This window comes from Chroicocephalus ridibundus, chromosome 1 (genome assembly GCF_963924245.1).
Source record: "Chroicocephalus ridibundus chromosome 1, bChrRid1.1, whole genome shotgun sequence".
NCBI lineage: Eukaryota > Metazoa > Chordata > Aves > Charadriiformes > Laridae > Chroicocephalus > Chroicocephalus ridibundus.
In genome coordinates, this window is record NC_086284.1 from 47,214,105 (window position 1) to 47,236,142 (window position 22,038).

General features: G+C 38.3%; 1 protein-coding gene across 5 annotated transcripts in view; it reads left to right on the top strand.

Moving 5' to 3' along the window:
• Positions 1 to 22,038, top strand: part of PIBF1 (progesterone immunomodulatory binding factor 1) — a 125,209-nt gene that overhangs the window by 175 nt on the left and 102,996 nt on the right. Inside the window, exons 2-7 of one of the 5 annotated variants that reach the window (XM_063335479.1) lie at positions 228 to 376; positions 779 to 1,094; positions 1,947 to 2,047; positions 5,496 to 5,694; positions 12,303 to 12,422; positions 21,335 to 21,468. In XM_063335479.1, the coding sequence (XP_063191549.1) occupies positions 843 to 1,094; positions 1,947 to 2,047; positions 5,496 to 5,694; positions 12,303 to 12,422; positions 21,335 to 21,468 (806 nt within the window). In that variant the 5' untranslated portion in view covers positions 228 to 376; positions 779 to 842. Of the gene's footprint in view, positions 1 to 3; positions 24 to 83; positions 377 to 778; positions 1,095 to 1,946; positions 2,048 to 5,495; positions 5,695 to 12,302; positions 12,423 to 21,334; positions 21,469 to 22,038 lie in introns of those variants that run through there. The other 4 variants (XM_063335501.1, XM_063335511.1, XM_063335469.1 and 1 more) reach the window with 4 other exon arrangements.

Genomic DNA, 22,038 nt, shown 5'->3' on the forward strand with positions numbered 1-22,038 from the left:
TTCACGGTGCGGCTGGGTGATCGGTAAGAAGGGGTCGGCACCCCCCGTTACTGGTCGGGCGGTTGCCCGTTGGCTTCCGCAGGGTTGGGCGTCCGGTGGGCGGAGCAGCGTCTCCTCCGGCGTGGGGAAGGGGGCAGAGGCTCCCTATGGCGGCTCCGGAGAGCTAGCCCCCGGCTGGCCCTGGCCCTGGCCCTGGGCTCCGGGTACAGCATGTCCTTTCTCTGTAGGCCTCTGAGCAGCACGCGTTGGTCTGTGCGTCTCTTCAGTACAAGCTGTGGTCTGTACCAGGTAGTTGTAAAAGGAGCTAGCTTTTGGACAAGTACTAGCAAATTAGCCTGGTAAGAGCAATGGAGTTACATCTTCAGAAAAGATTCAGGTGGGTATCAAAGTATTCCTTTACCGTTTTCTCCAGCTGGGCTTGTTAGGCCCCGTACTGGATGTTCTTTGACACCGTATGCCTTATGAGTCTCGGGAGCTTTCAGTGCATGCACATCTGACAGTGTGAATGGCAGGTGCATGTTTTGTGTTAGCTATAACATCTTACTGGTAAGCCTGGTTCACACCAGCGTTTAGCTTATTGCAGTCAAAACCCTTGTTAGTAATTATTTAGGAAGAGAGTCCTCAGGCAGCTGCCCTCTTTAGTGCTTGTTAAAATGTTTTTCTCGTGTGAACAAAAAAATGTAATTGTGATGCTGAGAAGTATTGCTTAGTGGACCTAACTGGTTATTTTTTTGTAATGACACAATGCCTTTCACTTAATTGTTTTGATTTTTTGCAGATGATCCTTGAGAGGGCTCATCTCAAAGTACAACTTTTAAAAGGTTTGCAAATAGTGAAAGAAAATGTCGCATAAAAGCTCTAAGGGAATCAGGAAAGTAAACATTTCTAGCTCCTTGGAGTCTGAAGATATTAGCTTAGAAACTACAATACCAACTGATGATGTTTCTTCCTCTGAAGAGAGAGAAGGCACTGTTAAAATCACTAAGCAGCTGATTGAACGGAAAGAGTTGCTCCATAATCTTCAGCTCCTTAAAATAGAATTATCTCAGAAAAACTTGATGATCGACAACTTGAAAGTAGAATACTTAACCAAGGTAAGAAATGTTGCTTCTTTTGTCATATAATCTTTTCTGGTTTCTGATGCTTCTAGAGCACCAGAAGTGTTTTCTCCATTCTGAAAAGAATTTCTCTGAATTGCATACTGAAAACCTGCTTAGCTTTTGGGTGGTTTGTTTTTTTTTTTTTTTTTAAATAAGAAAAGGAGGAAACCAAGATATGTAAAACTTAGCTGACTTGTCCAACACATTATAAATGGATGAGGGGGATCAAATTAGTTTTTCCTTTTCGAAAAAGAACAGGAAAAGACCTGTATTCTTTGAGAAACGATGAATAATTTTGTCACTGGTGCAAGCGACTTGACAGCACTTCTAACCTGAACTTGTGAAATACTAGAATGTCACCTGAATGCTATTCAATGATCTACTAATGAAGATGTGGCTAGAATATACCAACATGCCTATAGTTGGAGATTTTGTGGTGTACAGTTTCCACTAAGATACATGAAATTAAGAAAGGTGTAAAACCTTTGCCACATTTGTATGCAGTCTACATTTACAACTTAATATATAGTAATTGTGTCTTTCACTGACTTGTTCAGCTGATTTCAAATTAGGCTTCAACTCAGAGAAGCGAGTAGCAATTTGGTGAAAAAAGATGAATTGTAGAACGAAGTCTTTTTTATTTCTAGTTCATTAGGGCAAAATCCATATTGTATTTTATGAAGCCTTAGCATATTTAGAGATATTTTTAGATAATCGTTATTGTGCTTTCCAGTGCGTTGGTCTCTCTGCGTTTTTCTGTGAAGTTGTTCTTTTTGTCAAACACGTTTTAAAAATTACCAAAGTAACTTCTTTTATTAATTTTATATTTATATTCTTTATATTTAGATTGAAGAGCTAGAAGAGAAGCTTAATGATGCAATCCATCAAAAGCAGCTGCTGTCTTTACGACTGGATACTCAGCTGGCATTACAGCAAGAAGATGCTAGGTATGATGGAAGTAAAACAAAAAAACTTCATCTTTAACTTATTAATATGAATTCAAATTAATTCATGGACAGTTGTCATGGTTTAACTCCAGCCAGCAAGTAGGACCACACACTCGCTTCACTCCCCCACCCCCAATCGGGGAGGGAGAAGAGGGAGAAAAGGCGAGGGGGGGAAAAATTCCTCATGGGTTTAATAGAACACTAACAGAAAATAATAATAATAATGATGGTAAAAGAATATGCAAAATAAAGTGATGACATAAAATTGCTTACCACCTGATGATTGATTGCCTGTCCCGTCCCGAGCAGCGATTGCAGATTCCTGTCCCCCTGGCCAACCCCCATTTATATACTGAGCATAATGTCTGTGGTATGGAATATTCCTTTGGCCAACTTGTCCTGTCTATGCTCCCTCTCAGCTCTATGGGAAGCTGAAAAGTCCTTGACTAATACAAACATTACTTAGCAACAACTAAAACAGTATGTGTTATCAATGTTCTTCTCAATCCAAGACAAGCAGCTACTAAAAGAAAACTAACTCCATCCTAGCTGAAACCAGGACGACAGTTAATGGAAAATGATGATTATGAATTACAGGAGTAGGATTTCTTTTGCAGATTATATTAGTATTAACATTCTAAAAATGGATTTTACATACTCAATTTACATATCAGTAAATTTGAAACAAGCTCTCACTTGAAGTTTATGATTTTGGTGTTATTGTTACCTGGATTCAAATTTAATAGGAACTTGGAGTAAGAATGTTCTTAAAAGCAGCAAAGAGCAAAAGGAGTAGGTAGAGGGGCCAGACTTTCGATCAATTTAAAGTGAATTTTTAATAACTCTGCAGCCTGAATGACTTGGGAAAGGTAAGGGGATAATGTTTAGCACTTCAGTTAGGATTGCTTATAGTCCGAACTGTTTTCAGTTGATGATGTAGAAACTTGCTTTTCTCCTTGCTTTTCTAAAACCTTTTGAGTTGACCTGTAGTTGAAAATAGACTGTCTAGCAATCTTCTTCAAGTTACTTTGTCAATTAAATGTTTTAACACCTGTAACAGGATTGTGAAGGAAAAGCATTACTTAATTTTCTCCTGGTAGAGTAGAGGATGCACCAGTTTATAGGATGTGACTAATTCTAAGTCATATTCTGTAGTAAGCCTGGAACAGATTAAGTGATGTGAAGCCAGACCTGAGATTAGTTACAACAAAGTCTTTCAACTAAGAGCAGCTGACTGTCAGAAAAATGTCTGTCATTCTGTATGCTTGTTTGCACCAGAATGGAATATTTTATGTTGGCCATACTTGAGTTATCTGAGGAGTGCTCAGTGAAAATGTACTGATGTGCAAATTGTTATTAATAGACATAAAAAAAGTTGAACTACTTTTCTTTCCTTAGTCTTTTCATTAGTTTTTTCTGACAGTCTTTTCCTCACTTTTCATCCCTGTTTAACAGAATAGCACACTGTGCAGAACATGTCTTGCGTGACTGCTTTGCTGACTTGGGATTTTCTGTTGTCTTTTTGAAACAAGTGGGGCAGACATTGCCTTGTAGTACTAGCTGGTATTTCTAATGTTCTTTGTGGTGGGTTGACCCTGGCTGGATGCCACCAAAGCTTCACTCACCTCCTCAGCTGGACAGTGGAGAGAAAATGTAACAAAAGTCTTGTGGTTTGAGATAAGGACAGGGAGAGATCACTCAGCAATTACACTCGTGGGCAAAACAGACTCAACTTAGGTAAAATTAGCATAATTTATTGACGATCAGAGTAGAGTAATGAGAAAGCAAAGATCTTAAAACACGTTCCCCCCACCCCTCCCTTCTTCCTGGGCTCAACTTCACTCCCAATGTGCTCTATCTCCTCCCTGCCCAGCAGTGTGGAGGGATGGGGAATGGGGGTTGTGGTCAGTTTATCACATGTTATCTCTGCTGCTCCTTCCTCCTCAGGTGAAGGACTCCTCACACTCTTTCCCTGGTCCAATGTGTGGATCCCTTCTGTGGGAGACAGTCCTCCACAAATTTCTCCAACATGAGTCCTTCCCATGGGCTGCAGTTCTTCACAAGCTGCTCCAGCATGGGTCCCCTATGGGATCACAAGTCCTGCCAGAAAACCTGTTCCAGTGAGGGCTTCTCTCTCCATGGGTCCACAGGTCCTGCCAGGAGCCTGCTCCAGTGCGAGCTGGAGCCACAGCCTCTTTTGGGCATCCACCTGCTCTGGTGTGGGATCCTCTATGCGCTGCAGGTGGATGTCTGCTCCACCATTAGCCTCCATGGGCTGCAGGGGGACAGCCTGCTTCACTGTGATCTTTACCATGGGCTGCAGGGGAATCTCTGCTCTGGCACCTGGAGCACGTCCTCTCTCTCATTCTTCACTGGCCTTGGCGTCTGCAGGGCTGTTTCTCTAACATATTCTCATTACTTTTTGCTGTTGTTCATCTGCATCTTTTTTTTCCTCCTCTTCTTAAATATGTTATCCCAGAGGCACTGCTGCTATTGCTGATTGGCTTGGCCTTGGCCGGGGGGCGTCCATCTTGGAGCCAGCTGGTATTGGCTCTATTGGACATAAGGGAAGCTTCTGGCAGCTTCTCACAGAAGCCAACCCTGTAGCGCCCCCCTCTTCCACCACCAAAACCTTGCCATGCAAACCCAAAGCACTTTTTCAATAATGTAGGAGTTACTGCATTTTGAAGGATGATTTGAGTTGAATATGTTCTCAAGAGTTACAGCTAAAACCTCCCAAAAAAGAGGTCAGTTGCTTTGATTTAAATAAAATAAACACTTTGAAACATCTTTAAGTGATGTACAGTTTCTCTTGCTGCATAATAACTTGTCACTGGTGGTAATGACAGTGTTTTAAGGCTGGAAGTACTGCTGCTTGTTTAAGGGTAGTGGTGTTTGTGTTTTGTTTGGGTTTGTGGGTGGGTTTGCTTGTGTTTTGTTTTGCTTTTTTTTTTTTTAATTTATTTGAAAGAACCCCAGCTTTGTATGCTACACTGGGTAGAAAATGAAGGGTTCTATGTGAAATAGACCATAAGGGTGTATATGCTGAAACTTGGCAAGACACATATTGAAGTTGCTATTGCTTTATTTGGTAATTTACTAGTTCCTTGGGTTTTGTGTGGAAATATATTCTGCTTTTTCATGTTTTTAACCTTTTAATTGGTAAATTAAGACTAATTTATAAATTCAAGTCAGCATATGTGGAGGCTGTCACTTCTCAGATTCAGTTTCGTATTGTCAATGACCAGGAAGTTCCTGACTTCTTATGTATAATCTGATATGATTGTGTAACCATGGTGGTATACAGTCTTGTGCTGATTACCTGATATCTGTAAATTTTCCCCTCTATGAAATGAGCGTAACTCACTCCCTTGCCAGAGTTCTGTGAAGGTTTGTCACTTGTGTTACTCACTGCTTAATGTCTTCTGTTTTCAAATCAATCTTGAAGAAAACATCAGGCTCTAATGAAACAAGAAATGGAAACTATTTTATTGAGACAGAAGCAACTGGAGGAAACGAATCATCAGTTAAGGGAGAGGGCTGGAGATATCCGTCGTAGCTTGCGAGATTTGGAATTAACAGATGATTGCTATGAGAAGCTAAAGTCTCTTCCTGAAGATCAGCTTTCTATCCCTGAATATGTTTCTGTGAGTATTGGTTTTTTGTATTGGTTTAAAATGTAACTGTGTCCTGAATCTGGCTGGGATGGGGTTTATTTTCTTCATAGCAGCCTGAATCTTGCTGTGTTTTGGATTTGTGGCTAAAACAGCATTGGTAACACACCGGTGTTTTGGCTGTTTGTGGACAGTGCTTGCATAGCATCAAGGCTTTCTCTTTTCCACACTCTGCCTTCCCCTGTACCCTGTGAGCAGGCTAGGGATGCTCATGAGATTGAGAGGGAACACAGCTGACCCGAACTGGCCAAAGGAATATTCCATATCATCTAATGTCATGCTCAGTAATATGAACTGGAGGTAGAGAAAGAAAGAGGGGGAGGGGTGACTTCCAAGGTGGTTCTTGATCAGGCACTGGCTGGGCATCAGTCTGCTTGTGGGAGGTGGTGAGCGACTGTCTTCACTTGGATGCTTTTTTTTTTTTTAATTCATACCTCTCTTTCCTTTACTAATTAAGCTGTTGAGAACAACACATGAGTCGTCTTGCTTTTGTTCTTCCTACTTTCTCCTCTGTCCTGCTCCCACTGGAGGCAGCAAGTGAATGGCTGCATGGGTGCTTGGCTGCTGGCCAGGGTCAACTCACCACAAGCTGTATATTGCTTTTTTTTTTAGAATAAAAGGGGTGTGCATACAGTAGAAGCTAGTCCATACTCCTAGAATTCTTATTCTTCTTCAACTAGAAATGAAAGACCTTCAGAGGCAGATGTACTTCTGTATCAGTCCATTTTAACTGGATTCCAGTGAAAAGAAACTTTTAATCCCAGATTCTGATGCCTTAAAAGAGAGCAGAACTAATGATGTGTTTTAAGAGGGTGAGGCAAATGGGGTATTAAGATTAAATGGTGGGTACACCTTGATGAAATACAGCAGGCTGAAAATAGGAATTTGAAACTCGGCTTGCCAGAACCACAAGTTGAGATCTGTTGCCTTTCCCGTCTGCTTTCCATGTGGCTCTTTCCTATCTGACTCAACACAGGAGATAAAGCATACCTTAAAGTATACTTTAAGAGTCATTTTCTTGATTTAAGAAGTTTGTTAGTTATGGCTTATGAGTAGGTAGAGAGCGTACTCTGCTTGCAATAAAAGGACAGCGCCTTCACAGACTGTGGTACATGTCCAGAGCATCCTGGCTCACTTCTGAGAATGAAGAGGATTTAGACATGTAAACTTTAATTCACCAAATTATTAGCATTGTACCTATCTATAGAGCTAGTTAAGGAAGCTGTAAATAATGTTAAGAAGCTTAGTGCATTTTTTGAGGTATAAATGCTGCATGAGTGAGTTTTCTTGCTGGATGAAAGTGATGGTATTCCGTGCTCTAGATATGTACAGAGAAATAAAACTTGTAATTCTTATCTGAAGGATATTCTTGGGAACATCTTTTGAAAAGTTCCAAAATTTGGACTTATTGAAAGTACTAGAAAAATCTTACGGCTCTGAATGATAAACAAGAACACTTAGCTTGGGGCCTGTTAGGTTATTACACCCTAGCTGTCTACTGTACCCACTGCCCTCTATAGAATTATTGAGGATTTTTTTGTTGATTCCCGTGCCACCATGGTTAACAAAGCAAATTTTTAACACAAACTGAACTGCATGTCAGCTTGCTTGAAATCGGTGTTCAGGAAGCTCCAGGACTTCAGGAGTTGATTGACAGTCAGTACAAAAGACTGCGTAGTGGGACAGGACAGATACCAGGAGTTAGTAACTTTGCCAGCTGCTTTAAGTGAAGCTGTCAGAGCACAAAAGGAGTGCTTAGATTGTATTTGTGGGTAGAACAGGGCTGTAAAAAAGATGTGAAGTGGGAGACATGAGTAACAGACAGCTTCTACCCCTAATCTGCCTTTCTTTTCCTCTTCCATCCAGTAGTAAATGCCACTTTTGGCTGTGACTCAAACTCCACTGCTTATGTGTTCAGTGAAGCCCCTTTCCTCTTTACACATATGTCACTTTTTACTTCTGAAGTTGCACTTTTTTTGGACAAAATTATTTTTTTTTCCCCAGAGAAGACATTCTAAAGATATACTGCAGTAAGATGCTGTTTTCTGCTTCTCATCTCAACTTCTTTTGGCAACAGGATCAGTGTGAACCTGAGAGCATCAGTGAAGATCAGTGATTGTTTATCATTACTTTGAGTTATTCAGCTGATACAGATGCTGGGAGGCTACAGAATCAGAGCATCATAGAATTGTTAGGGTTGGAAGGGACCTTAAAGATCATCTAGTTCCAACCCCCCTGCCATGGACAGGGACACCTCCCACTAGACCAGGTTGCTCAGAGCCCCGTCCAGCCTGGCCTTAAAAACTTCCAGGGATGGGGCTTCCACCACCTCTCTGGGCAGCCTGTTCCAGTGTCTCACCACCCTCATGGTGAAGAACCTCTTCCTAACGTCCAGTCTGAATGGTCCTATCTCTGGTTTTAATCCATTCCCTCTAGTCCTACCGTTACCCGACATCCTAAGAAGTCCCTCAGCAGCTTTCTTGTAGGCCCCCTTAAGATACTGGTAGGCCACTCTAAGGTCTCCTCGGAGCCTTCTTTTCTCCAGACTGAACAACCCCAGCTCCCTCAGTCTGTCCTCATAGGAGAGGTGCACCAGCCCTCTGATCATCCTCGTGGCCCTTCTCTGGACACGTTCCAGCACGTCCATATCTTTCTTGTGGTAGGGGCTCCAGAACGGGACGCAGGGCTCCAGAACGGGACGCAGTACTCCAGGTGGGGTCTCACGAGAGTGGAGTAGAGGGGGAGAATCACCTCCCTCGACCTGCTGGCCACACTTCTGTTTTGCATATCCTGTGTATGCATCCCTTTAGCTTCTGAAGGGTAGGAAAAGCATCTTGAAGGGAAAAAGTAATTTTTCTGATGCTGTTTTCTGCTTTGCTTACGTAAGGAAGAACGATGCATTTCTTGGGCAGATAAAATCTCTGGCTCCAAATCAGCGTGCAGACTAATTGTATGGCCTACTGATATTAGGGTAAAATTCTCATTGGCAAGAAAGAGTTCTGCTTAGAGAAAATGTTAGCAAGAAATTACCAGACTCTTTTTTTTTTTTTTTTTTCTATTTATCGATTATAAAAACACTGCCTTGCAATTCTTCAGGATAGAAGTAAATGCGTGTATATAATGCTTATACACTTTTTTGAAACCCGGTATACCGGACAAACAGCAGAAGTGCTCAAATACAGATTTCATATATAGAGATATTGCAAGTTTAAAATACTAGAATTAGAACAAATGTGAGGTGTTTTTCACTGTTCTTCCACAAAGGGGTGCAATAGTGACATGTTAGAGCAAAGAGTAGGTGATGTTTAATGTTAATGATGATAACAAATGAAAAATGATGCTTTAAGCATCTTTTAATCATGCTTTTTTGTTTTTAATTTACATGTAAAAATTTTGTTTATTTTTTTTAACCTTAAGAATGATTTTTTTTAGAAACAGCATATGCAAAATTTTAAAGTACTTCAGGTCTTTGAACTGATGCCTGGTAGCTGAATTTGTTTGGTAAAGCGAAACTCCTGTGTACTCTCCTTTAAAAATTTTTTTAACAAGTTTTTTAAAAATGGTATCTGTGAATTCTGTTTGATCCAATTTTAATCACCATGTCTTCCAGTTGCATTGTTTTGCTAACTAAAGCTTAGTTGCCATTTAAGAAGGCAGTTAACTGACACAACTACTTTCACATAACTTAAATTAACAGAAGCCAACTTTCTTTTGCTCTCCATCCACCCATTTTTAGCTTAACTCTAGTTTTCCATAAAAAGTGGTGGGCACATGCTAAGAGGTTTTTTTTTTTTTTTAAATTGCTTAGAAAGTGGTGACTTTTTCCTTAGAGCACATGTATATAAATTTGTAATTTTTAGGATATGCAGTGGTTTCTGAAATCCCATTACAGTAATTTTTGTTTCTGCTTTATTGATTTGGCAAGAGGCAATTTGTACTTTGACTGCTGAGTTGCACGAATGTTTATTGGCCATCAAGCAAGCTAAGGTAGCAATAACAGTTGAACTGCTGCTGCAACCTTCCCCTCATCTGCTGCTCTCATTTGCACTTTCTTATTACAATGGATTGGTCTTTTCTTGGGAAGGTTGTGCAGATATGCTTATGCTTGATACCTGTATCCCATGTCATCTTGGTTTGATACTGGGTAATCTGCCTTAGGGTTGTTGTGGTTTGGGAAGTAAATGTGGCATGATGGCCAAGTTAGTTGTCCTAGGGAAATTGCAGTAAAAATGCAAGAACTTTAGGGAGAAGCTTTAAGTTTGAAAAGTTTAGGTTTAAAAAAAAAAAAAAGCCACAATGCTTTAAATAGTTGCCAATTAGTGACACTCGAGGTTTTTATTTTTTTTAAGGAAAAAAATAAAAATTCCATAATTCCTTTTTTTTTTTGGGGGGGGGGGGAGAGGATTTGATTGCAATTCAGTTGCTCAGTTTCAGATGTAATCAGACAAGTTCTTAAAGAATACAGATAGACAAAAACTGTAGTCAGCAGAAGGTGTAGTTAAGAGACTAAAACTTTACTTGCAGCTTTGCATGCATGCTTCTAAAGTTGGGTTTTTTTTTTCCTAAAGAAAGAGATGAAGCTGGTTGTAGTTTGGAAGTTAGAAAGAACCCACAAAACTATTTTCACTGTTTGATTTCATGCAAACCCATTAGAAGCAGTGTGATTTCAGAGATGGACATGAAAAACCTCCTTGAATACTGAAGGAACAGGATACTGCAAGAAAAAAATAGTAGCAAAGCAGTAAAACAAGGCAATAATACCTACTTAGTTCTGTTCCCGGAAGAGACAGACAATTTACAGTTTTAACTGTAGCATCTGATGGTTTGATTTATTATTTGGAATTTTCAGAACATAAACAAAAAAATTATCATTTAATTGAATTGTAGTTTTAAAAACCATCCTTAATTTTGTTCATTTTGTGTGTAAACTTAGACATAACAAATTGAATCCCTTGTTACCATCTTAAAAAACAAAAAAAAATAGTAAGTATATTTGGGAAAGTTTGCATCTTTTTCAATAAAAAGTGACTTTAAATTTATAGCATATATCCTGTTTTAGCTTATGTTTGTTTTGCATCTAAAGGTAAGGATAAAAAGAGGAGCTGTTGCTGAGTACAACAAATTCAAACAACTGCAACTTCTAACAAGCACAGTATTTGGGAAAACTTAAAAAACACTCAGAAAATTTCACTTTTCTGCCTTAATACTAATCTTCAACTCATGTTGCACACTTGCTTTATTATATAAAGCAAACTACATCTGTGTTTACATTGCAAATTTCCATGACTTCTGTGTTTTTTAGAATTGTATGCTGTCAATTATATGGAATATACCTGGAACTTTTCTTTGTCTTCTGCTATTCACAGGTAGCAAAACAGAGACCTGTCTTCCTTCTGCATGGAAGTGTAGTACAGCTTGCTGTTGAATGCATAATTTCTTTATCTGTGCTTTCTTGCTTGTATTTCTTCTTTAATCGTATATCAAACGTAGCATTAATGATGGGGGGTATGGAGTGGCTTTTGCATGAAAATAGTTCTTAATTATCTATTCTTTTCTTTTCATCCCCCAAAACAAACATTTTAAGGTATCAAGTTAATCTGAGAGTAATAACCTCTGTGTACGTGTGTGTGGGTGTATATCAAAAAAGCTCTTTCTTCTTTGTTTTGTCTGTTTTCTACTACTGACTTTGTGGTTTTACTACTGTGTTTTCCAGTATTTCTTCTTGTTCAATAGAAATGTTCTGGAAGCATTTTATAGATCTGAGACTTATTTGTCTGAGACTATGCCTATGACTGGAATGGGAGAAGAGAGACATTTATGTGGTAGAGATTTTTTTTTTTTAATCCTTTTACAAGGTTTTTTTTTTTTTTCAGTGTTAATTTAGCAGAGTCGGGTCTTTCAGAAGCTTAGTTGCATGATGCAGCTGAACCCATATAGCAACATGTTACTCCTGAAAAGTGTGTGTGTGTGTCGGTTGTCACAGTTTTTCCTGGTTATGTGCTGTTCCCGCTTCCCATGCTTGCTCTTGCATTTTTCTTGGTGCAGATTCAGCACACTGAACTGGCAGAAAACAAAACTAATCTCTCTCCATTTCTACACACCCCATAAAAATTTATATTGGCTTGGGGGAAGTTAGCAAGCTAAGTTGGTTTATTGCTAAACAGGCGCTTTTTTTTCTTTTTATACTGTTAATCAAATAGGCTCTAGAGTTGGCACAAGTAAGGGGTGGGACCACGTGGTCCATTAGCAGCTGTATTTTTTAATCAGGCAGCCTAACTGGGAGCTGCCTTAGTTGAACAGAAATGTATAGCTTTACCTGTATTCTTATTTTTTTGTTCAGTGACAAACACGAACAGATTCTTTCTTAGCTGCTGCTGTCAAACATTAAAGAAAGACACTGTCTTTGCTTTAATGTTTCCCCTCCACCACCCTCCCAAGCCTCAACCAGGTTCCTGGTATGCGCTAGAAATAATTTGGTGAATTATTGCCATAAAATGTTGAGCTGATTTGCTTTTGGGATTGTAGTTTTGCAATTGCAATTTTGCTAGTCTGAATTTTGAATATATATCTTGTTCTTCTAGATCCGATTCTATGAAGTAGTCCATTCCTTAAGAAAAGAGCTAAGTGATCTACAGATGAAAAAGGAGAGCCTAACGGAAGAACTAACTGCGTGTAAATCCCAACTGAAGTGTCTATCAGAGGTCTGTGCAGCTTAGTTATCTCAATTAAGAAACTATGTAAATGTATATGTATTGTGAAAAACTCATTTTCCAAGTCATTATTCATGTATAAGATAAAAAAGTTTTTTTTCTCTATAAAAATTACTTTGAGGAGGAGGTGGGGAGGGAGGGAAAGGGGAAACATGCTATATGTGTCCTTGCATAACAACTAATTTTATGTTATGGCTACCCTGCGAGATTTGCTTATGAGACTGTTCAGGATAGACTCTTACCAGCTCTGTTGTGCTTTCTGAGGGTAAGGTTCAAGACTGGGAAGCTAAGACAGGAGATACATCCAGCAGTAGTTGAAGATACAATGATGGCTCAGTGTATAGTTTTCGAGACGATCATGTCTTGGTAGTAATTTGTTTTATCTTTTGTTTTAATTATATAAAAATGCATTTTTTAAGTTTTCTTTGGAGTTGTATCTTCTCTGTTATGCTTTGCAACTTTTTTATTTTAATTTTCCTATATATTTCCATACTGAAAGGTAATTTGCTTTCAGGTAAGGTATAAATGTCAGTAGTAGTAAAGCAAATTATCTAAATATGTTTAATTTTTTCTTTCAAAGAGTAAAGCAGATGCAACAGTATAAGGAGAATGTTACTTCTAAGGTATTTATGAATATTCATAGTATTCTTAGTATGTGTACAGTTAGGATAGTTTGTATTTTAGCTTAGCTCTGCATAAATCTGGAGTTGTGATAAGACAGTTTCAGCTACCCGCAGCATATTTATCCAAGTCACGGCTGGCAGGGACTTAAATGCCACTGTCATTTTACTACTTCTGAAATTATTCTTTAGTTACCACATCTTTTTTTTTCCTTAAAATTTACTTATGGAATAATCAGGCGTAAAGAGATATTAATTATACAGGGTTATCTTGTGAAATTCATATTCTTTTTATTTCTATTTTTGAATTAATTAGAAAAAGTAGTCAATAAAATTTGTGCATTTATGTGCTTGAGCATTGTTTTGTGTCATCATCTCTGGTCATAGTTGAGATTAAATTAATCCTGTTAACTTTAATTTACATGAGTATTTTCCTTCATTGTACACTTCATGTGCTCTGATTTAATAAAATTCTACAGGAGGATGTCAGCATTCTGCGATTTGACTAACATCTGGGCTAATTTTTGCTGCAGCAATTTAATGAGATAGTAGATAACAATAATTAAAGTTGTGCTAGAAACAATTTTCTTGGTACGTTGACCTTTCTTTAATATTGAAACTTCTGTCTTTTTTTTTTTATACCACATGGTGGCAGTATCCACCTTTCCCACTGATTTGATTTTTCAAAGTTTGAAGTTTGCTGTGCTTTTCTTTTGATGCTGATGAGAAAGCACTAGAATGTTGTCTGTGTTGAACTGAATGCTTTGAATGCTTATACCCTTTTGCATAATCATGCTTAAAAGGAGAGACAACTAATGAGAATGAGTACCTCCTTTAAAAAAACAAATGAATTGGAGAAGAGATATAGATGTTGAAATGTCACAAGAAAAAAAAAGCTTGTAGTTGTTAATAAAAATTATTCCATAGAATTCTCTAGTTTCAGATAAGATCACTTACTGCAGTTCTTCCATATGCACAAAAAAAAACCCGAACCCAAGTCTTTACCCTATCTGCTATTCGTAGGGATGAAGTTTTTTTGGATATTTAATGAAATGTGACCTGATAGGAGGTATTTTATGTATAGATACTTAAGAGTCTCTGTGTTTTGCTGCTGGCTAGTTCAGATTTGTCCTAGTCACTTGATGAGCGTCACTATAACAGGGTACCTCAAGCTGTTTCAGATAGTAAGGTAAGAGGAGCATCGTCAGTACGTGAGTGTGCTTCAGAGTCGCTAATATACTTAGTACACTAAAGCTAACACACCTAAGTATCTTTTGCAGTTTACAAAGAAATGGTTTCAAGGTGTACTGTTGGAGTAACTTATTTATTTGAGCTCCTTTGATAAGGTCAAGCTTTTTTTCAAGGAAATTTATCAGTAGGAAATCAAGCACAGTTTCATTCAGAGGCTTACTTAAGCTCTTACACTCTTTTGCTGTTTGTGTGGTATTCCAATAATTTTTTTATTTCCAGCTACGTGAAATGTAGTTGCTGAAGTTCCTTGCCTGTTATTTAGTAAGTTACACTCTTCAAATCCTTCTAGTTTCCCATTGAATATTCCTTAAATTTTAAATTTTCTCCAGCAGTTGCAATATTCCTGTTTTCTACAGTTCATCAACAAAGTGTCTGTTCTGGGTTTAAAATTTCCTTAGGAAACTACTAATACAGACTTTTGAAATACAGTCATCACTGAAGTTAGGACAATCTCCCCCCGCCCCACCCCCCCGTGAGAATAACCCACTTCCTACAATAAGCATTCATTTTTTCTACTATTGCAAATAATTTTGGCCCTTCCTAATGAGTTTCAACATGTTTTGCTTTTTCCTCTTTGTGGTACATGGAAAGGAACTAAAATACACACTTATCCAAAATCTTTCTATTAACTACTAATGGATTGTGGGAGGAGGATTTTGCTAGCTTTTCTGGTTGTTCATGGCTGACAGACTAGGTTTGAGTAAGTTTTATACATGTAGATATTCACCCAGAAATAAAGTAGTGAGAAATATGAATTAGGTATAGACTTGAAAGAAAGTCTATCTAGCCAACAAAGAACTGAGAAAGTTTAAAGGAAAATCCAAAGTTGTTCAATGTGTTTACTCCATCTCTAGGAAAACTTAAATGTGAAACGAATTCTTCAAATAAGACAACCATTGCCTAACATCAGGTATCTTATTTTGTGAGGGGATGGCTGTAATCCTTTAATTTGATCAAAGGAAATGAACTCTAATTTTACTGTTTTTGTTTTGGAGTGTGAATTTAAGACGCTTATGAATGTAAGATGCTTAGATTATTTAATTTTTTTCTCTTCTCATGAGCCTTTAGATGCTGTTTTGTGGGAAAGCAAAGCAGCACAGTTCTATTCTCTGAACACTATTACAATGAACGGGTACGGCTGACTATTGGTTGTATAAAATCAGATCTTTAAATCTTCTAAATCTTTTTTGCTATGTGCGGCACAACACATCTAGCCTGGCACAAAAGTGCATGCAGTGTCCTGGTACTGTGGCCTCTCAGACAACTGAGTTTACAAGCATCCAGCTGTAACAGCTAGGAAGTTTGGTTCTGTTAAAATTGGGTTGTCATTGTAGCCTTGTAGAAACTAATTTTCTAAGACTTAACAAATCCACGTTTAATTTATCTCTAGGCAATTCCTCAATTCATTTGTATTAGAATTTTATTTCTGACTTCAGGGTATAAGACACATCTTTCAAATTTTTGTCACCTGTATTTGTACTCTAGGTATACGAAAATGTATTTTGTCGTTGTTGTTCAGAAGAGGCAGAAGGTCCTAAGTGTTTATCAGCCTCTGTTAGCACTCATTTAATTCTTAGTATGCTGAGGAGCAAGACCACTAGACCACTAAAACTCTACAACTTTGTGACAAAGTTCTCTTGTTGACAGTCTGGTGCTGCTCTGAGTTAGCACTTAATCAAAGCCTGATGAATCTATAACACAGACCCAGAAGGGTGGGGAGCTGCTTCTGACAACTGGTAGCAGAGAACAGTGTGTGAAGACTGATTTGTAGCACTGGAACATAATCTGATAAACACAGCTAGTGTCAAAAGATCTTTGTCACCACTTTGTGTTTTTTGAAGTGGGCAGTATAAGTGGTTCCGCAGTACTACCACTGAATTAGTGGCTTTCTGTATGCAGTTGTTGCATCTGTGATTTAGACCAGTGCAGTTCCTCTGATTCTAGGTATAGCAGCAGGAGAGTGAAGGGAGGTGGTGGAACTGGTAAAAGTGATGTTCTTGCACTGCAGTGCTGAGTGATCTGTTACCAAATGTATAGTACAGACTCGTTTCAGTCCTTCTTTTACAGTTCTCAGTACTTCAGATAATGTTGGCACCACCACCTTTGCAGGAACAGATAGAGAAGAAAGTCCAGCTATAGCATTGTATTACCAGGAGCTTCCCAGAAACAAAACCAGCTTCTGATGTGTGTGTGTTCCCATGCTGAACATCGGTGTACTATTTTCAGACTTGTTTGCTTACAAAATGGTTAGAACCTTCCCTTAAACAGTTGTAATTTACTACTTGTGTGTTTCTATCAAGGCTGGAAGAGAGTCTGAGAAGGAAATTCTGCTTTTCTTTGTAGCTCTAGAAGATTAAGTATTGCTGCTTCTGGCTATGAGTTTCTTGGCAATGTTTTCCTGGAAATTCGGTCTTGATACAGTTTTATCAGGGTATCCTTTCTTTAGCATTTTTTTTCTGTAAAGTTGCCTTCAGGACTTGCAATCAAATTTATAGTATGACAGTTATCTAAAAGCTATGGTTAGCCTAAAGACAAAACTGGATGTATGTGGGACAAAGATCTCTTCTAAGACCTCGTCTCTGAATTGGGATTAGTAGCTGTCAGGTTTTGCTAGACATACCTAACAATTTTCTCTGTGATAATGTTTCCCAGCTGTAGGAAAAATGCTTCTATAGTCTTCAAAGAATGAACTAAGCTATTGCACTGAAAGGATCAGTTGGCACTAGATGTATCTGAATGTTGTAAAATTGAGGCTACTGTTGCTACTCCAGGAGGACTGCGTTCCCTGAGATTTCTTCTGAAGTTTGCACCTCTATAATTAAAGACTCCACTCTAGAACCCTTCCCCAGCCCCCTGGGGAAGCAGTGCTTTGATTACTTGGTTTTCATGTCTCTCTAGAAAAAACAGATGAGGCCTCAGTCTTAGGTGAGGTACGTGCCTTATTTCCTTCATTATTGTTCGTATTTATCTTGTGCAGGAAAAAATCTGCAAAGAAAAATATTCTACCAATAACTATTAGCTTGGGGCAGCAGTTCCAACATTTTCAAGACTCAAGAAAACATATATATCTATAAAAGTTCCCTCTTCTATCCAGTGTCTTTCTACCTCTGTTGATATATAGCTGTGGCTTGTATAGACTGCTAGTAGTTGTTCAGAAGGACCAAATGGCTTAATTGTAGTCTCTAATGCAATTTATCTCAAGGATCCTTTTCACCTGAGAATATTTCATTGAAGATTCTCATCAGCTCGGATGCAGAGAGAAAGGGCTTTTTATTCCCCCCCCTATTTCTCTTGCGATAGAGGCACTTTATGCCAAAGCTTTTCTTTCTTGCCTTTCTTGCAGGGCTTCCCTGTTTTGGAAGTAGCTCAACATTTTTGTTTATGATTTCAGTTCTGGGCCCCTCTGTACAAGAGGGACATTGAAGTGCTGGAGCGTGTCCAGAGGAGAGCTACCAGGCTGGGGAGGGGTCTGGAGACCAGGTCATATGAGGAGAGGCTGAGGGAGCTGGGCATGTTTAGCTTGGAGAAGAGGAGGCTGAGGGGAGACCTTATTGCCCTCTACAACTACCTGAAAGGAGGTTGGAGAGAGGTGGGTGTTGGCCTCTTCTCCCAGGTGAATAATGACAGGACCAGAGGAAATGGTCTGAAGTTGCGGCAGGGGAGGTTTAGATTAGATATTAGGAAGAATTACTTTACTGAAAGAGGGGTGAGGCCTGCCCAGGGCCAGTGAACAGCCTGCCCAGGGAGGTGGTTCAGTCACCGTCCCTAGAGGTATTTAAGAAACGTGTAGATGTGGCACTTCAGGGCATGCTCTAGTGGCAGAGATTGTAGGTTGTTTGGTTGGACTCGATGATCTCAAAGGTCATTTCCAACCATGAAGATTCTGTGATTCTAGTGGCAGATAGTGCCCCATCTACAGTCCTTGTCAGATTACCAATTTTATATCAACATGCTAGAAGAGGTGTCTTGTTCATTCAGTTATGTATAACTTCTTCCTGACATTTGGGCAGTTGTATTCAAATAAATAATGTATCGACCAATAATTTTTGAATGCATTCTATGTAAACAGTTTTAAGCAAAATGTAGTCTTTACTAAGTAGCAGCTCTTCATCCAAATAACTTGAGGGAGTTGATTTTCACATCACAATAGTATAGTAGCTTTACATTTGCCTAGGGCCTTAGGTACCTTGGGATTTGAACAGAAAGTGCTGGTTTGTGGAAGTGATCCTTCAAAGGTGAAGTTCTTCTTAAATAAGCTTTTTAAAAGCAGGGTCACTATCTTCCACAGGCTTACCTGTTGACAGCATAAAGAAGGCGTGCTACTTCTGCTTGATTGGCTGATGAATCTTTTTCCCGCGTTTCTGTTGTTTATCTTCTTATCCCCAAAGGCTTTTTGAAAGATCAACTAATCCCTGCCATGTATTATGTGTCACCCAGTTTTTGTACTTGAAATTTAGGTAGGTATTCATTTCAGTGTCTGCTATAAGCTACTTTTCATTCCAAACGGACAATAACAGTAAAGTTTAGTATCATAAAACTGGGGTCTGTCATTAGATCTTTAGTTTCTCTACCAGTTTAGGTCTTAAATGGTGCAGATCAGGCAAGTTCAGAATCTTCTTGCTTGAAGCATCCATCTATCAACAGTGTTTGTAAACCAAATGGAAGCACTTCGTAGCAGGGACTGCTTCACATGCTCTGTAGAAAATACCTGTACTGGTTAATATTGGGTCTCTTGGACAGCTCTGTTAACAATTTCTTAAAGCAGTGTTTGCTTGCTCATCTCACGTAGGACAGCTTGGTTTGTGTTTACCACCTCATCTGTCTGAGTTACTACTCTTCAGTAGCAAAAACTAATAAGAAGCTGAAGAAAAGTCATGCATTGCTGGCAAGATCATCACAATCATGTTCCGAGTGAGGAAGTACTGTTTGTCCTTTAATTTTTTAAGGTTTGTGGACTGACTTAAGTTATTTTTATTTATTGGTGTTATTTCCAGGACCTCATTCATGTCCTTGAAAGTGGTCTGTATCTTGATCCTTTTAAAACCGCCTTTTTGCGGGACAAAGCTGTTCATCAGACTTCCAAGCTATCTCTTGAAGATAAACTGAAAGTTAAAGCTGTTCCACTGCAGAGATCTTAAAATCAGTTCAGGGTATATGGACATTGTTGTAAACTAAATTAACTTCATCACATGCAAAGCAAGGGTTATTTTTCCTAATCACAGGCAGCTTGATAGTATGTCTTTAAGATGCATTGCTGTAGAAGTTCAGAAGCTTGTGTATCTGCTACCTGGAGCTAAGCGTACCATATAGGATTTTTTTATGTGTTAGCCTATGTACTGTTTATTAGCTTGCCTTGTCATGCTTTTTCCTGTGGTTAAAAATGTGATTAGTATTAAAAATATTAAATTAAAAATATGATTACAACATTGACACCTAGAAGTAGGGTAGTTCAAAAACAGTGATCTATGCAGTAGAATTGGTATTTCTTCAAGAATTATAGTAAATCTTTAAAAAACAAACAACCCCCCTTTAATTATGTGTTTAACAGTTTGATACTTTAAGTATGTCTTCGTACCACTTTTGAAAAGAATTTAACTTTCTTCCCCCTTCCCTGGAGTTGTTACTGTTATGTGACATTAACGTGACGTTAGCAACTAATTTGTTTAAATAAAATTCAAAACCTAGTTTAGGTCTCAGGTATTAGAAGGAACTAATTTTGTAGATATTCACTTGTTCTGTTAATTGGTGCTTTAGAGCTGTTTATGACAAATTTGTCCAATGGTTAACCAATTTAATTTTATATTCTTGATAGTTTGGTAGTCTTCTAGCTGCTGAATGTGTAATACTGTAGAAGCTTCAGTGGCCTACTCTGTGAAGGGCGTATGAGTTCCAGCATGGTATTAGCAGCAGAATGGCGCAGAATATCCACACAGGAATTGTATCCAAAATTAATCTTTCAATTTGCACTTAAAAGTTAAGTGCCCTTACAGCCATTTCCTGTTGCAAGATGAGTCATGTTTGCACTGTATAGCAGGGTACTTGCACCTGTATGTTACATACTTGAAGCTGTACCTAACTTGTAGACTAAACTTTTAAAAACAGCTGACAGAGGCTTTACTATTATGATAATGTCATCTTTATAAATGATGGCATGTTAATTGCTTTAAGAAGAAAGTGTTCTACAGTGTTAATTTGCTTAATCCATTAATTAGGGTAAACATAAAAATAAGCCATATATACCAGTATGTTAGGATGAATAACAATCATGCCTTTAGATGACATGTTCTTAATGATATTCCATCCAAAATCCTCAGGAAAACTTTCTTAGTGTTACAATTTTATGATTGTGATCTAATGTGATTTTAGTGCAAGTGAAAATTACTAGATTTGTGGAATAAAAAATGAAAATTAACACAGTAGTCTCCCAAAGTGTATGTGGAGGAAGAATGGAAATTAATGCCAATAGACCAGTAAATAAGCACGTTTTATCTTTTTTCTTTTTTTTTTTTTTTCTCTTCTTCTTCCACCGAAGCTTTGGATGATATGCTTCAGCAAACCTAACTTACCAGATACTCCCAAATTGTAACTGGCTGAAATTTTTCATATAATGACAGAAGTTCCCAAACTTCCTGAATGACTCATCCTGTTTCTTTTTCTCAAATGCACCAGCAAGTATCTTCACAGGGAAACTTGTTTGACAATGTTATAAAGGTGGTGTGACTTTGGTGCTCCTACTGTAGGTTTGTAGACCACCAGCTGTATATATGAGGGTTACTGGTCTTTGAAATTGTACTAATGGACATATGTTAGAAAAAATAGGTACATCAATCAACAATTTAGAATAAGATAAAAGTAAGTTGAGTATCAGCATAGCTGGCTGCTTTGTGATGTGTGCTATATTTCCAAATACTGAGACAGATGAAAATACTACCGCTTGAATATTCATAAGAGGTCATCACAAAGCTTCATTGGTGATTGTTTTGAATAAACATCGGTGTATCTGTGATAATTTAAAAATGTCTTGCCTTCTAGAGCTATGAAGACGAGAGGAGAAATCGGTCAGAGCTTGAGGTTCGATGCCAGCGTTTAACATTGGAACTGGCTGATACCAAACAGATGATTCAGCAAGGTGATTACAGACAAGAGAACTATGATAAAGTAAAATGGTAGGTATCTCTATAGTTCAAGTGTTCTACTAACACACAAATGTTAATAGATAAACTTCAACCTTGATTGACTAGAGTTTTTAATTTGATTTTTGGCTTATGCATACCACAGATATGTTTCACTACCTCAATCCAATAACGGTTCAATTATCTCCTGTAGCATATTGCAGTCATAAGATGAACAACATTTCAAAATCTAATGCATCAAATTATCTTCCTAAAAGTTTATATTTAGCAATTTACTGTGTTTTCAGAAGAGCCTACTAGTCTCATTGCAACTAAAGAAGGGGGAGCTGTTGATGCCAAGCATCTTAGAAGAAGTACCCTTTTTTTTTTCCTAGCTTAAAAGCAGTGATCTAAGAAAAGGCCCTGTGCTCTACTGTGTGGCACCTACACAGTAAATCAAGAGGGTAGGACCTTGGGAATTAATATTTAACAACTTAAGATATCCTTGTAACCATAAATTTGAATGGGCTGTTATAAGCACTCTTTGTCAGAGAATCTTAGGATTACCTTAGTGAATTGGTTTAACTGCAGGAAGTTCCAGGGTCTCTTTGCATTTTTAACATA